General features: G+C 45.6%; 1 protein-coding gene across 3 annotated transcripts in view; it reads left to right on the top strand.

Annotated features, from left to right (window-relative positions):
• UBE3C (ubiquitin protein ligase E3C) overlaps positions 1–16270 on the top strand; it is a 99827-nt gene that overhangs the window by 48674 nt on the left and 34883 nt on the right. For 2 of the 3 annotated variants that reach the window (XM_031455816.2, XM_064487146.1), the window contains exons 12-17: positions 79–236; positions 365–597; positions 7982–8086; positions 10556–10643; positions 10961–11058; positions 12285–12417. In XM_031455816.2, coding sequence (XP_031311676.1) covers positions 79–236; positions 365–597; positions 7982–8086; positions 10556–10643; positions 10961–11058; positions 12285–12417 — 815 coding nt within the window. The remainder of the gene's footprint in view (positions 1–78; positions 237–364; positions 598–7981; positions 8087–10555; positions 10644–10960; positions 11059–12284; positions 12418–16270) is intronic. The other variant, XM_031455819.2, reaches the window with a different exon arrangement.

The raw sequence follows: 16270 nt of genomic DNA, 5'->3' as shown, positions 1-16270 counted from the left end.
TCATGTCTGTCTGATGTCGTGTCTTAATTTGCCCCTCAGCTTATTGTTGGTTTTTTTTCTTTTTTTCCCCAATTCAAGGTCTATGGTTCCACTGCTCCAGGTGATATCAAGGGGCTCTCCAATGTCTTTTGAAGATTCTAGTAGAATCATCCCCCTCTTTTACCTTTTCAGCTCCTTGTTTAGTCATTCACTGATTTCCATCCATGACAATGAGTTCTTCGGTGACCCCATGGAAGGTAAGGATTTTGTTGCTGACCTGTCTATTTTCATAGATGATAGAAAAGTTTTAAGCCTTTTGAGTCTTTTGATATGTGTTAAGAAATGAAAGAAAAAAAACATGCTAGAAGCTGGATTCCATCTTCAGTTGTAGGTCAGAGGCCGTCGTCAATGATGCCTTTCACTTTAGAAGAGCTGGTAATACTGTCTCGATGCCTTCGAGACGCCTGCTTAGGGATCATCAAGCTGGCGTACCCGGAGACAAAGCCAGAGGTTCGGGAAGAGTATGTCACGGCGTTTCGCAGCGTTGGGGTCACTACGAGCTCGGAGATGCAGCGGTGCATGCAGATGGAGCAGAAGCGGTGGATTCAGCTGTTTAAGGTAGACAGCGTGTGCATTTTTGGTTTACTGAGGTCAAATAATGTACAACTTTTTTTTGACTTGGCTCCTTTTAGAAGAATAGAAATACAGGTTTGTTCAGGCATAATTTTTAGTTCACAAAACTTTTAAATTAAGAAAAGTCATTTTCATTTTACGTTTGCCTCCATTTAAAGCCTAGTTTTTGTTAGCGGTATCTTCTCTAAATTGCCCAAGTACTTCAAGTGAGAAGGTGATGTAGAAATAAAAAAATTTTAAAAATATTTTTATTTTTCACTGAAAGATCTCATACTAATTTAATTTTTTAATCTTTAAAGAGATTAATTAATAAATATCAAATAAGGTCATTAATTTAATGCAAGGTGAATATAAATTATTTCAAAATATCTTCGTTTTTAGCCGTGCAGAAAGAGAAGTTATGAGTTGCCGTGGCTGGAATGTTGGCAGGAGACCACCACCACTGAGACTGTAGCTGTTGGGGTAGAAAAAAGAAAAGAGAAAGGGTGCTTGACTTCCCATGAAATTTCTGCAGCAAACACATCTAGTCAGCTAAAACTGCTCATTAAAGGGGTGAGAGCAGAAGAAATGCATTTTCCAAATTGAATGCTAGATTTACAGTCCGTTTAATACCGGCGACCTCTCGCACACTAATGTTCAGTTCGAGTCATCAGCTGTCCCTTTAGGTCTTTCATCACTGCTTTTGTCAAGCTATCTATTTAATTGAAAGAAGTTAATTGAATGAAAATGATCAACTAAGCTTGTATTAATATTGCTAATGGAACTTTCTTCTTGGCCACGTTTGGAGAGAGATGTCAAGCCAGACTTTAGGAAAGGCCCATTAATGCTTGCACTCAGCCTGATGGGCTAATTAAGGACCCTTACTCATCCTGCGAGCGCAAGGCAGTCCCTCTCCAGCCCATTCTGCCTGGTTTTACAACACATTTCACTTATGAGCACGAGCGTCAGTAGTGGTGAGAGTAACTGATAATGTTTTGATTGCACTGAATACAGTACTAATGCACCACTGAATTTATAATGTGTGCAGATTGATGTAATATATGTTTGCACAATTTATTTTAATTGCCTGTCTCTCTGTTTCTGGGTAAACTTTTACGGTCACATGTTGAGCCCTTAATATATCCTTGCTTAAAGACGGACACTTTTGCAACCTTTCTAAGTTAAAAATAAGTTGTATCACCCATTTAAAACTTACAATTCTTATGTAAGCTTTTCCTGGATATGGGTATTAATGGTAGCATATGTGTTTTTCTTTTAAGTATTTAATTAAACTCTGGGATCATTGTTAATAAGACTTTCCATTATGTGTGATACCAGGTTTGTGTACAGTGTCAGATAATTTCGCTATTTTATAGCACCTGTTCAGACTTTCATAATTTTCATATGACAGGCTTATCTTTAGGACCCAGAAATCTCTGAAGTTAATAATGCTGTGTAAGGTGTTTTCCCCTGGTCCTAGTTTATTTTGCTTAAGCATTAAATGGAATTTTGTACTGAATTTTTTCCTGTGCCTCAAAATGCCTCATTGCTACTTTATTAAGGGTTGAGGGGTTTTGTTTTTGTTTTAAGGATGAGTAAGTAACTAAAATGAAATTTCACTTTTTTGGAACAGGATTGTTTTAGATTTGAAACTGAGTTGTTACGAAGATCTTCTGAGTTTAGGACAGAATTGTTTGAGGACAGTTTTTTGAACAGGATTCTTGTTCTTTGAGAAAGGTTTTTTTTTACTGCCTGCTCTTGAGCTGAGTCCTCAAAACAAAACAAATCAAGGCACAGTCTTTGAAAGGATTCAACTGCTATTAATTTTTCTTCTAAGAAAAAATTATCTTTGGTATGAAATAAGAAGAATTTGCCCTCAGTGGCTGCTGTGTCTCCAGCAGCACTTGGAGGGTCTCACACGTGCTCGCTCGTTTCCTGCAGTAATTCTGGGCGTGAGACGCTGTGCTCACCCCCGTGGCACAGGTGAGGCCCCACGGCTGGCGGGCGACAGAGCCAGCACGTGAACTCAGCTGCTCCTCTCCATTGCCCCTCTGGAGGGTACCAGCGTAGCATTTCAGCACTTTCTGTGTATCCCAGTGTCAAATTTGAGTTGAAGAATTCAAGGTAAAATCACGCAAAGAAAGTACTAGCATTTTGCCCGTGATTTCCTGCCCTCAGTTGACGTTGACAGAGGTGCATGTGATGAGACCTGATGCCTTCGGCCACCAGCCATTTCCATCTTTCAGCCTCCTGGTGGTCCTCTCGAACTAATTTCTGAGTGAGGCTCTGGTGGCTGGTCGCACAACATAGACTTTTAAGTGGATAGAGCTATCTTTCTTTGTCACTGTAAGAATTGAGGTCAGTTTCTAAGCCCCGCATTGACACTGCTAAAACAGTTTATGCATTTATCAAATTTATAAACTCCTCTTGAAGTGTAATTTATAGCTGTAATTGCTTTAGCCCCGCGAGGAGACGGGAGTTCCTGTGTGAGTTGCCTTTGTGCGCAGCTGCCAATCTGCAGTGGGGTCACACCCCGGGGTGGGGAAGGTGTGCTGGGGGCTGGAGGGAGACCCTTCCTCATCTGCGCACATCTCTGCACAGAGAGGGCGGACTCTGAGGGACCTTCGCTTTCCTGGTGGTTGACTTGTGTTTTTCAGTTTCAAAAAGACTCTTTAAAAAGGTGAAAAATGGAAACAAGAGCAGCGCCCCAGCTGTCATGGTAACGTGCCCCACTACCCACCAGGTCGCCCGAGTCAGGCCGACCAGGCTCCCTTCGGAAGTGGCCAAGCTGTGCCAAGTCCTTTTCCATCTTGGAAGGTTTTTGTTGGTTTTGGTCTGACTCCTAAATCAAATGCATACTTTAAGAAATAGTTTTGTGGTGTTTTAGATGTGCTGGAGAATACTGTTAACTTTAAAACTATACAGTTTTAACAGGTAGTGACTAAGGGCTGTGTCACACTGTGTTAACCATGGACAGACACCTCTGTCTTTTATAGGCAAGGGCGCTGTCACTGGCAGTGACTTCAGCACCCGCGTCGTGTGTCCCGGAAGCACTGGCTCCTCCCTGTGCTGAGGGCCAGAAGTGCAGTCGGGCAGAGTCCGTGTTCTTTGAATGTCTCTATGTAGTGGAGAAGACAGGCTTCCAGCTGACTGAGCTAAGGCAGAGCTGGGGGGCAGATGGGTGGCGAGCACGGCTGCTGAGACCATCCCGCACCCCCGCTTCACGGCAGGGCGGCGGCGCTCTGGCCTTTCACGGGATGCTCGTCTTAGACCTGGTGCCTTGCTGGTTCACTTGTGTTTCATTTCTGTGTGTGTGCTTCACTGTGAAATCAAAATCGAAACGAGTTATTTTATGTGTATCACCACACTTCCAGGTGCCCATAATTTATGTGCTATGTCCCGTGCTTTGTTTTGAAGTTCTCAAATAATTATCCAAGATGTTTGATTTTACCTACAGGATTTTACGTGTCAGATTTAAGATAAGAAGAAATTATTATTTTATATACATAATGTCATTTAGTCTCACAGTTGCCTTTCAGAGTTTGAACTGTATGTACTTTTTCTTGGTTGCAGTTGTGTAACTGAATACCAGGGGTTTCCTTTAAGAAGTGCCGTGGTCGAGTCGCCATCATCTGTGTTGTTGTCAGTAATACATAGATACATGTGTTACCTGCTGTAATAATATACGTAACGTTTAGTAAGACTGTTTCCCTGAGGTTGCTAGTCAGGTCCTCTTGTGGCCATCATAGCCGCGAGCTGTCGGACAGACAGCGGTCTTGTGAAGTAGGCGTGTTAATTGAGCACCTTTAGCTTGGGCAGTTGTCACATGGGGTTTTTATGAGTAGTCTGTGTTTCTGAGCCATCATCTGCTTGATCTTTTTAACACTGAGGTTAAGGGGACCTGTTTACAGATGTCACCTATTTTTAAATTCAGTGATGAATAATCGAGCATGCGTAACAATTTTGTGCATTTCTGAGTACTTGCTTAAATAATTTTTAGTTTTTGAGTGTTTGATCTACAGTTTGGATCTAGCACGGAACATGGCATGGGAGACAAGGGTTAAATGCATCATGTAAATGATGCGACTGTATTTGTCACTGGTAAAGTCTGCTAGAACTGTGCGTTGAGCGAGGTGCATCTGGTTACTCCAGGGTCTGCCTGTTCGCAGTTTTAAGTTTTATGTCTTAACACTCTGGTTCTCAAGCTTCCCTGTGTCTCAGGATGTCCCGGTTGCAGGGTACAGTTGCTGTTGGTGGCGCCCCATGTAGGCATCTGTCAGCAGGAGGGTCTAATGTGCAGCTGGGATTAAGACCCACAGATGTTTGGAACCTCTGATCTCAGTTTGCAGAACCGCACCGGCCATGACTTGGGGCCTGTGTAGTCTAAAGCTCTGTCCGTCTTTCCGTTCTGGGGCAGTCGTCTTTGGTAGGCAGATATATGCCAGGAAATTGCACAAAATTAACTGAAAGAAAACCTCTTTTGATCTCAACGCCGGATGTCTATTGATCCAGTATTAAATTGCTACTCCAGTTTTTCTGACCTTTGACAATCCTTCGTCAATTTGTGTGGTTTTTTATTGGTTACTTCTTAAGCTTTGCTTTTTCAGTAGCAATTGAGTTTGTGATACTGAAAGTGAATGTAGAGAAAAGGAGCATGTTTAAAGGTGTTTTGAAATCACAAAAGGGATCCAGTTAAATTTCCATGGTTTCTTACAACTTGTATTTTTCTCTAAAACTTAGAAGATAAATCATTGAAATGAAGGAGAGAAGTGTTCTTACTTGAATTTAAAATACTTGAATTTAAAATTTGACGTTTTAAGTGTTTGGGGAGTTCATCCAGGGCTAGTGTTGCCAGATTTAGCACACAAAATAGGTGCCACCCAGTCGGATTTGGTTTTCAGGTAAATAACAAATGTGTTTTAGATGTAAGTATGTCCTGGGCAGTATTTTGGATACATTTATACTTTTGAAAAAGCCATATTTGGGACATACTTACAGTTTGAATAAAGCAATACTTGGGACATACTTACACTAAAAGATTGACTTGATGTTTATCTGAAGTTCAGATTCACCTAGGAGTCCTGGACTTTCTCTGGCAGGCCTGTGGGGGGCTCACCTTCAAGTTTTGTCTCCCGTCAACTGTGACTGGTTAGGATGCGCTTTTCCCCAGTGACTTCTGCCATCCCCCTCCCCTCCCGAGTCTTCTCAGCCCAGATCTCTCTTGTTCCTTCTCCTTCTTCCTTCCTTCCTCCCTCCCCTTCCTCCCCCTGCCTCTCTTTCTTTCCTTAATTTTTGGAAAAGATCAGTGACACCAGGATAGGACGTTTTTATAAACGGTTTATTGCTTCCTTTTTCATACTTAGAATGAAAATGTGAAAGGGGTTGCCCTATACTGAAACTTCATAATGCTTAACTTCAGCAGAATTGAAAAGAAGAATGTACTTTGTTCCATCAGTTGCCTCTTAGATAGTTTAGTGACATTTGTGACCTAGAGAAAGTAGACGTCCTCAGAAATGGGGTTTGGGCAGTAGTGTCAGGAAGCGGGCAGCCCCCCCCCCCGCCTCCCACGTGAACTCGAGCACCTTGCTCCTCCTTGGAGCCGAGTCTGGTGGAGGCGACGCATGGGGGTGACGCACGAATGCTGCTCAGAGTCGAGTCTTTGCCGGCACTCGTGCTGTGTCATGAGCAGATTTCAGCACAATAGCCATTAAATCTGAATTTATTTAAAATACCAGTGTGATTGGTTATGTAAATGGAAAGAGAAGACATAATGTTCTTCATACCAAAAGACTGCGCCTGTCTCCGCTGCTGGGAGAGCACCTGTTGAGTGTCTGTGGTGAGCTCTGTGTGACCACGGCAGCACACACACTGTAACTCACCGAGATTTTGTCTTTGGAGGAGCAAAGCTGAGAGACTTCCAGGAATTAAGTGCGTTAGGTCAATGACCATGCTTTGTTTATGACCAGCAGTTAACCAGATAGAACCAAAAGCTAGGCTTTTCTCAGCTGCACGTAAAATCAGTTATCATAAAACATGGTGTGTGTGTAACCGAACCCCTGGGCAGCCACAGCAGAATCCAGAGTCAGGGATAATAAACTCTGAATTCACCCTGACGACTTACCTGGGCTAATTTCTGCTGATTCCAGAGGGTATTTTAGCACAGTGTTACAAGAGGCATTAAAGCACCACAAGGCAGGCACCACGGCTCAGCTGGTAGAACACACGCACCAGTTTCAGGCTGTGCTCTGGATCTAGAGCGGCTTTTACTCCCGTAGTTTTGTCTACTGGCCAAACTGCCCAGGTGTTCCTTTTCTGTCTGTGAACATGTCTTCCCAGTGGGGTTCATGTTGTAGTGGCCTGAGACGCCAGCCGAGGACCCGTTCTCACCCACTTTCGTTGGACACACAGTGAAATTTATTTATCCAAATTATATTTTATCTAATTAAAGGCAATGCGTACACAAGCCTGATGGCTTTTTCCGAAAACATCATCATAGTTTTTAAACTACATGGCAGCTGTGTGATCCAATCCTGGTTGTAAAGGTTTGAAGTTGTATTTACAACTTTGTATTGATTTATCGTTGTTTATTACAAAACACGTTTCTATTTAACGTACAGCTTCATCTTTTAAAAATAGACAGTTGCTGTTTGATCTCTTTAATTATCCATCACAGAGTTTACAGTTCTTTGCTGACCCCAAGGCAGCCGTCAGGCCCCTCCTAGGCATCCCGGGGGCTGGCGGGCTCTGCTCACGGGCGCCTCCTGCAGGGGGGGCTCATGCCTGCCGGGAGGAAGCGCGGAAGGGCTGAGCCGTGGGGGTGCGGGGGGGAGTCTGGGTAGGCCAGGACATCTGGGAAACCTCACGGAGGGAGTTAGGCCAAGTCTCGTGGAAGCGTGGTGGGAAGTAGACCTAACTTCAGAGGCTTGTGTGAGAGGAGTCCCGAGACTGGCTTTCTCTTTGGAAGATGTGAGGTGTTCCCAGGACGCGGCTCTCACCCTGGTGTCCTTGACGGTGGCTTTCAGAGAAGTAAGACACGTGTTTGACCTTAGGGGAAGTGCTGTGCTCGAGCTAATGCATTTCCAGATTTGAGTTTTAAACCTACTCCCTTGTAGTTTTTTAAAAAATCAGGTCTTGCACATATTTGTGTTAATTTTTCTCTGTTGGTAGATAGCCAGCCACTCTGTATGAAAGACTTAGCTCTTCTGGTGGCGGAATGAGATGCTCTTCTGTAAACCGGGCCGGTGGCATCTGGCCGGTTCTTAACCGTGGAAGCCCGCGTGCCCTCCGGCATGTCGGTGAGGAGCTGCGCGGGCCTCACTCCCGCTGCTGCTGCTGCTGCGCCCTGGCCGCCCGAGCTTGTGTGTAACATGGTCCTGTGTTTCCTCTTCAGGTCATCACCAACCTGGTGAAGATGCTGAAGTCCAGAGACACAAGGAGAAGTTTCTGTCCTCCAAATCACTGGCTGTCAGAACAAGAAGACATTAAAGCAGATAAGGTGCTACTGAAAGATCTCTCAAGTATTTTTCATTAAATGTTTTTTTCAGCTTTTCACTTGCGAGGGAGAAAAATAAATCCTTTAAAGTTGTTTATTACTTAGCATGCACCTAAATAGTAGTAGTAAACTTCTGCATGAGCAGCTCGTGGCCCATGATAGGTGTATGCGGCATCACTGGCCAGCGTGTGTGTCCTGCATTTGTTATTAACCCTCATTTCCCTTTTAACGGCGAAGTGTATTGAAGCCTAATAGTTCTGGGTGGAGTTAAAAAAAAATTGCCTTTATTGTTATTATCAGTATATATTTAGTGCTTAAAAGAAATGGAACTTGTGATTTTTCTAAAGTCATAGAGACAGATTGAGTATTATTAAGATCTAGGTCTAAAGTAGATTTAATAGTATAATCTGTTTGAAAATAAATTAAAACAACATTAACAAAGGACATGAGGGGTTTCATTTTTGTCTGTCAGAAAAAGGCAGGACAGGATTGATCTCAGAATCTCGAGGGTGGGGCGGAGAGCCGGGTAGGGAAGAAGCCAGGTTACAGGAATGTTCAAAGAGAACAAGGGTGTCGTAGGGCAGGTTCAGCAGCTTTGCTTTGTCCACGTGAAAGGTTGCATCTTCAAGGTCGCACGTGGCTCTGGTTCTGCCCACTGACCAGGCTGAGAAGCCGCGACAGTCCCTGTAGCGGGGAGACCTCCTGGGCCCGCCGTGGGGTTTCTCAGCATTTCCCGCCAGAGAGAAAGAGTCCTTGGCACAGTGGTGGGTTGTAGGCCTGGGGGAGAGCTACCCGAGATGGGTGTGGGTTGTTCTGTCACCAGGGAGCCAGGGACCGTGGGAGGCCGTGTGAGGCCTGGAGCTGCCAGAGGGGGTGGGAGGGAGCATCGGCAAGGCAGGCGCAGAGGACGGAGTAGCCTGTGTGTGTGCATTTGCGAGTTTATGAAACGGATGCTGAGAAGAAGCATGCCAGCAGCCGTTCGTGTAGGACGCACCCGAGTTTTCAGTACTGGTTTGCAAAGAGAAGTGCCACACGCCAGCCTGCCCCTCCTGTGTGATCGGTACCTGGGCCAGCCAAGGAGTCGATGCTGTGAGGCCCTTCTCGATGTAGACCCAGCTGACGATGCACAAAGAAGGCCTTTCTGGACTGCAGTCACGCCGTCCTACAGGCCCCAGCGCCGGCAGCCATGTCGGCCGTGCCGCGCAGGTGTCCCCACACAGGCCCCGGGAGGCGGCAGGTCTGTGCTGCGGCAGGTCTGTGCTGCTGCTGTGCGCCAGGAAGTTTTGCTCCAGAAAAGTACCAGCTGACTGAGCAGTGTGTCTGGTGGCATAATCGACTGCTACTTTGCCACAAGTTCTTGATCTCAGCGCTGAACTGTGGAAACAGCGCACAGGCCTGGAGCAGCCGAACCACATGTGCCTCTTGAGGGAAGAACACCGTCCACCTCTGAAGTGTTTCTGCAAAACCAAACCTGAGTGTGGTGAAACCTCCAGCTGTAACCGCAAGTTTATAGGAATTGGAGGGCCTGGAAGGACATGTTGACACTGTGAGATGCAATTAGCAAGATCCAGATGATGAGAGAGATTACAGGACAGATGTTTCTGCCTCTCCACCGACAGTTACGGGGCGGAAGGGACCTGACAGAGTAAAGCAACTTACGAGATAGCATGCGATACCAGCCTTATCTGGATGCTCAGTGTGTTTTTAATTTTGAGAAAGTGAAATTTTTTCTTTTTTTTACCGAAGTACAGTCCGTTTACAGTGTGTTAGTTTCTGGTGTCAGCATAACGCTTCAGGATGTTTTAGTTGTACATGCACACACACACACACACTCCTTTTCAGATTCTTTTCCATTATAGGCTGTTACGAGGTGCTGACTATAGTTCCCTGTGCTGCACAGCAGGCCCTTGCTGTTGATGCATTTTATACGTAGGAGTTAGTATCTCCAAATCCCAGACTCCCAGTTTATCCCTCCACCTCCTTTCCCACCCCCCACCCCCGGTAACCGTAGGTTTGTTTTTTATGTCTGAGTCTGTTTCTGTTTTGTAAAAAAGTTCATTTGTGTTATTTTTTTAGATTCCACATGTGAGTGATAGCATACAGTATTTTTCTGAGAAAGTAAATATTTGGTAACAGTAAGAAATTGTCAGTCCTTTAAGGGTAACGTAAGCAAGGGTAGGATCCGTACAGCAGCTGCATGATGATGATGTGCTTGCTGTGTCCAGATGCTGTCAGTCACCGAACAGAACAAGGAGAGGTTTCCTTGGGGCGTATTTAGGAAAAGTGATTACAGAGTAAGAGCGCGACAGGGCAGCGGCACAGAGAGGAAGTGTGAAGAGGTCTCCTGTGAAGAGCCCGAGTCAGAGCAGGGGGCCTAACTGAGCGTGAAGCACCGACTCGGTGTGACCGAGGTGTGCTAGAGGTTTGTGCTGGAGCCTACGGCAGTGCTGACTGGCTGTCTGGTCCCCACAGGTCACCCAGCTCTACGTGCCGGCGTCTAGAAACGCGTGGCGGTTCCGGCGAATGGGGAGGATCGGCCCCCTGCGGTCCACCCTGGATGGTGAGTCCCCGGGGCCCCGCACATCTCCCTCCGCTCAGGTGCGTCACGGTGTAGCTCACGTACCGAAGCGTCGCTCTTCGGTCTGCTCTGCTGTGCGTTCTGAGCACGATCAGCCAGGCAGAGTCGTTTCATCACTCCAGGAGCTGCCTCGTGCCTTGGTAGCCAGCCCCTTGCCCCGCCGTTGGCAACCACAGATTAGTAGTGGTGTCCCTGCATACAGTTTGACCTCCTGAAGAATGAGTGTCTCAAATTGAACGTAGCCTGGTGGGTCTGGAAGGGAGAGCGCCCGGCTAACGGGGTCTGAAACTGTGTTGCAGTGGGCTTGGAGTCCCCGCCGCTGTCTGTGTCCGAGGAGAGGCAGCTCGCCATCCTAACAGAGCTGCCCTTCGTGGTCCCGTTTGAAGAACGAGTAAAGGTATGGAATCTGGTTTCTTTGCGCATTGACCTCGTGTGTTTTGTGGTTATTTATAGCATCTCAGTTTTAAAAACTAACACCAGTGGGAAGAATCTCTAAAGTGTCCTGGGTACCTATCTGATTACGTAATTTAGATTTTTCTCGTTGGCCATGGTTTGTCAACCTGTGATCCAGCCAAACAGCTCTTTGTACAGACCTGAAATACTTTTTCCTTGTTTGTGACTAAAGGCCTGTTACACTGTCGTTTCTGTGTAAGGTCCTTTCTGTCCAGTAAACTTTGTGTTTTTGAAAATGCAGATTTTTTTGAAGATAGTCCCCTGTACAATATGTTGTTAAGTTATTTATCACAAATGTTACCTTATTAAAAAAATTAAGAAATGGATGGCTATCTTAATTTTTTGTGTAATTATTTTTCTTAATGGCAGTTCAACTGTTACTTTATTTTTGGTGGGGGGGTAATTAGGTTTATTTACTTATTTATTTATTTCTGGTGGGGGCACTGGGGATGGAGCCCAGGACCTCGTGCATGCTAGGCCCATGCTCTACCCGAGCTGTACCTTCCCCACCACATAATGATTTCTGACTGATGTACAGAACTTTGTTTACATGTATCTGTTTCCAAATTTAAAATGTTTCTTTTGTATTCACCAACTTACCTAGCAAATTTCGAAAAACTACTGCACTTCTGTACTTAGGTGATGGCTTCAAGATGGTGTTTTTAGGGCTGCCCACTCTTCACAGGGTGGGCATAAGAATAAATTCCCTTTAAAGCTGTTGGCGTTGCTTCATTGAAACACGTGCGCGCTCACGCTCCTGCACACGTGCCGCTGCCTGGTCCCTGGGCGCCCTCTGCTGGCCTCTCAGTGCCGGGTGGGATCTCTTGACTTTGTCGTTACTCCTGCTGAGGCTAATAGACCGCTCTACAGAGCTGCTCTTCCTCCACCACCGGGATCTCTGCAGAAAAGAAAATACTGAAATACACCACAGCGTGGGGTTTTAGAAGTGAGCTGTCAAGGAGGGAAAGGGAGCGCTACTACAAATAGATACAGATTACACGTTTACTGGGAAGGCATGAAATCAGTTTGATTCGTTGGCCTTTAAAATTTGTTTCAGAGTTCATGGAGATACAAAAGTTGATTTATTTAGCAGTTTTTCCTTTTGGTTGCTTATGTTTTAACAAGAAGTCCGTTGCTTCAAGTATAACCTTACAATCTCCCCTCTGTTAGATCTTTCAGAGGTTGATTTATGCAGACAAGCAAGATGTTCAAGGAGATGGTCCATTTCTGGATGGAATTAATGTCACAATAAGAAGAAATTATATTTATGAAGACGCTTATGACAAACTTTCCCCAGAGAATGGTATACATAATTCTTTCTGTGTGTGTACGTACGTGTGGCAGGGGGGCTGGGGGATTATAGAAAAAGGTAATCATAGAACATGCGCGCTCATTACCTTGTTCTGTGATGACTTTGTACACCTGAAGTGTAGTGGGTCAGATTTGGGAGTTGTCTGTTATCAAATAACATTTCTAAGATTGACAAATAATTATTGCAACAGAAGTTCTTCAAATACTGACTTTTTTTTTTTAAGGCAAGAAACTTCCTGCCTCCACCTATTTATCTCTAAAATTTAGTTGACAACCTGTAATTCTAAAAATGTCAGTGGACAATCATTTACAGGCTATGTTTTGTATATAACAATTGATTTATGTAAATACCAAACTGTAAGCAAATTAGATACACTGCAGTAAACACCGCTGCAATCCAGACTTCTCTGTAAAAACGTAAGTGTGCCTCAGTGGCAGTGCTGCCAGATACACAAGTTCATTGTGACCAGAACCCGGACAGCACTTAGAGGCCAGCAACATGCGCCCCATAACCTGGCGTCCACGATGCTGCATTCAGTCAGTGCAGGAATTAAGCACGAAAGTTTGGCCGGCTCTGGACTGCAGCTTTGGGAGCCGGTGGGGGTTGTCAAATGTGAGGTAACAGTTGCCTTCTTCTTCTGGGGAGCAGTTGACTTTCTTCTCGGGGAGCAAAACCTCTGATGGCGAATCCTTCTTTTCTTCTTAGAGAAAGAACTAGTGTTGTCACGCTGCGGGGCCAGCAGAGGAAGGCCAGCGTCTCTTGCTCCCTTGCCCTGTTCCACTTCTGTGTGTGAAGCTTTTGTTTGTAGTGTGGTTTAGTTTTGTCACTTAATCTGTGCCCTGGCCCCCCGAGTTGAGTGTCAGACTGAGGCTGACCACAGGCCCCGAGCTCCTCACTGCACAGGTTACTCTTGCCGAGAGTACCACGTTTTCACAATTTTTGTACGACTGAGGCAGAAGTCAGGTATTCTGACTCCTCGTCTGACGTATTTTTGTGGTAAAAGAGTCCCCTCCCCCCTTTGGGACCTGCAGCTGCTCCTGTATCTGTTACACTGGTTGCGTGTTGGGATCTGTATTACCGCATTAGTGGTTTCCATGTCCCTCTCTCACTCCAGCAGAGGGCCTGTCTGGGACGGCTCCTGGGGTCTCTTCAGGCCACACAGCTGGCACTCCATAGATGTTTGTTGAATTTGTACTGAACCTGGGGAAAAATCAAGAGATACAACTGTTTATGATGATAAGTTTGCAAATGATTGGCAGTTGTGTTCAGAGAGGAGCTGAGATGTGGTTGATGCTGGAGGCTTCACGAGAGGTAGGACTTGAGCCAGGATGTAGGAGAGAGGGACCGGTCTTCCCGGCGAGATGACCACGCAGGGCATGGACGTTCCTGGCAGAACCGGCTCTGGCGCTGGAGCGCGTCTGTGACCTCTTCAGCCCAAGTGAGGATATGTGCTTCTCAGCGGTTTTCGGTTAACTTTTAAAGCTTCCATGTTGATTGCTTAAGACGTTACTGCTCAGTTACAGCAAGCCCCGAGTTTCCTAATGAATCCTTAAGCTTAAAAATTGTCCAAAAGTTGGTCATACTCCAACTCTCTAGTTGTGCATGCTGATAATTGCATTGGATTTAAAGGGTTTGGAAAAATCTCGTAATATTTATTTTACAGTGCCATAAATCTTTACAAATGGTCTCTGATTCGGGCCTTGTAAGAATTTTTAAACCATAACTGTGTTAAAATTGTTTGGTATTCTGGTATGCAAATTGTAAAATATTTAAATGTCATTTCAGAATGTTTCATTTACTTGCGAAAAGTTGATTTGACGTGCTTTGTTGACCGATCATTTGCATGTGCTCGGTCAGTATGATTATTTCATGTGTCCCTTAGTTGTTAAAACAAACCCAGTCTTCACGGGTACTGTTTGTCTCCTCTCATCTGAGAAGAGTTTTCTCAAGTGTGAGTTTAGCCCCATTGGACGAGTGAGCTGACCCAGTGGAGCTCAGGGATATTCAGTGCCCTCTTTCTGCAGTGGGTGCCAAGCATGCCGGTGACACGGGTGCTGGCGCAGTGGCGCCTGAGCACGCTGGTCCCACCGAGCCGCCACACTGCAGCCTTCTGCCCGGTCTGAGCGCGGTGTGGACGTCTGTTCCTCCTGGTGGAGAGGGTGGGGAAGTGCACGGGTTTGCTCTCGGGTGCTGTGAGGGTTATGGAGATGGTGCGTCCCGGTGAGCTCCAGCGCCCTGCGTGACGGGGGGGGGGGGGGGGGCTGCACTGGAGCCAGCTCAGGGCTGCCTGTGGTCAGTCCCTGGGAGCCTCTCGTGTCCCTGCTTCTGTGTGTCGCTTGCTTTTGCTTCGTTTTGTTTAATGGGCAGGATTTGTTACATCATTTTTCTGAAGAAGGAATGATAACAGGGCAAAATCAAAGTACAGTCGACCCTTGAACAACAAACAGCACAGTGGATGGGTCCACTTATGCGGATTTTTTTCCATAAACATATTGGCAAATTTTTTTGAGATTTGTGACAGTTTCAGAAAACTTGCAGGTAAATCATGTAGCCTAGAAATATTCAAAAAAAATTAAGAACCAGGTGTGTCGTGGGTGCATCAAATACAGGTAGGAGCTAGTCTGTTTCACCGTTCATTGCCATGAAATACGCACAGATCTGTTACAAGAAGTCAGAATTTATCAGAACTTAGACAAACACAGAGCACGGCACCATTCACAGTTAAGAGGGACGTAAACACAGGGAAAGGTGCCCTGTGGAGTCACCACAGATGGAAGTCAGTGTCACCTGCAAACCTGCTCTGGAGATGTGGCGCCGAGCTAGGTGGTGTGAGGGCCTGCCCGAGGCAACATGACGCTGGTCGCCTCCACCTGAGCCACTCGTCTTTCCGGTAAATCCAGTAAAAAGCAACCTCGAGGTTCTGGCGAATTCCTCGTTTTGTCGGGCGGTGCCAGGAACCTTCGGAGCACTCCCGGCGCGACAGGAGCACGGGGACTTGTCTGGCCTGTCCCACAGCTGCCGCTGTTGCAAGACGGATGAATCTGGCGTAAGGACCAGTGTGGGGGGAAAAGGAAACTTGTGAAGCTGTGGCTGCAGACACGAGAGCTTTGTAATTGCGAAATACCTTTTTATCTTGTGTTGAAAAGGCAGCGTTTCTGTGGGTGCAGGCTTGTTGTGAGAGAGGTGTCCCTACGGACTCGAATACGATCTGAGAAAAAGTGAAATCCTCAGACATGGCAACTTTTTTTCTTTCATCGTGCTTTCATTAATTCTTCAGATGTTTAATTTCCAATAACATTGATGTAATCGAAAATATAGTAAGAAATTGTGATGTATTTTCCCATAATATACTATTTTAAGTTCACATATTTTATTTATATAAAAGCCAGAAATGTTTCAGTTAATTTACTTTTTCTAAAGAATTTTCAAACTCCAAAAATACACCCATACGCTGTGTTAGAGATTTACGTTCTCTAACGCACTTTCCAACTTGCTTTCCCTCGTTGGCCGTAAAAAGCACAAGCCATCTAATAACTGTGCTGCTTCAAAACTGCCCGGAATTTCTGGGGGAGCTTTGGAGTTGTCAGGAGAGCCCTGACATTTATTTCTGGTCTGTTCAGAATAGTGTGTCACACGCTGCTTTGTATTTTATGTGACAGCTTAAAGCAGAAGGAAGGTGACGGAAAGAAAGCTGGAGAATTTAATGCCAGCAAAGGCTGTTTTGGTAACTTTAGAAAGAAGTTTGGTTTCAGTTGTCAGGATGACAGACCAGAGGCAGCCCAGCAAGAGGCCGCAGGTGAGTTCCCAGATGCCGCCAAGAAAATCGTTGAGGAGAAAGGACATC

The sequence above is a fragment of the Camelus dromedarius genome, chromosome 7 (assembly GCF_036321535.1).
Source record: "Camelus dromedarius isolate mCamDro1 chromosome 7, mCamDro1.pat, whole genome shotgun sequence".
NCBI lineage: Eukaryota > Metazoa > Chordata > Mammalia > Artiodactyla > Camelidae > Camelus > Camelus dromedarius.
The sequence above is the reverse complement of the archived record's forward strand: the minus strand, read 5'-3'. Positions and strand labels throughout refer to the sequence as shown.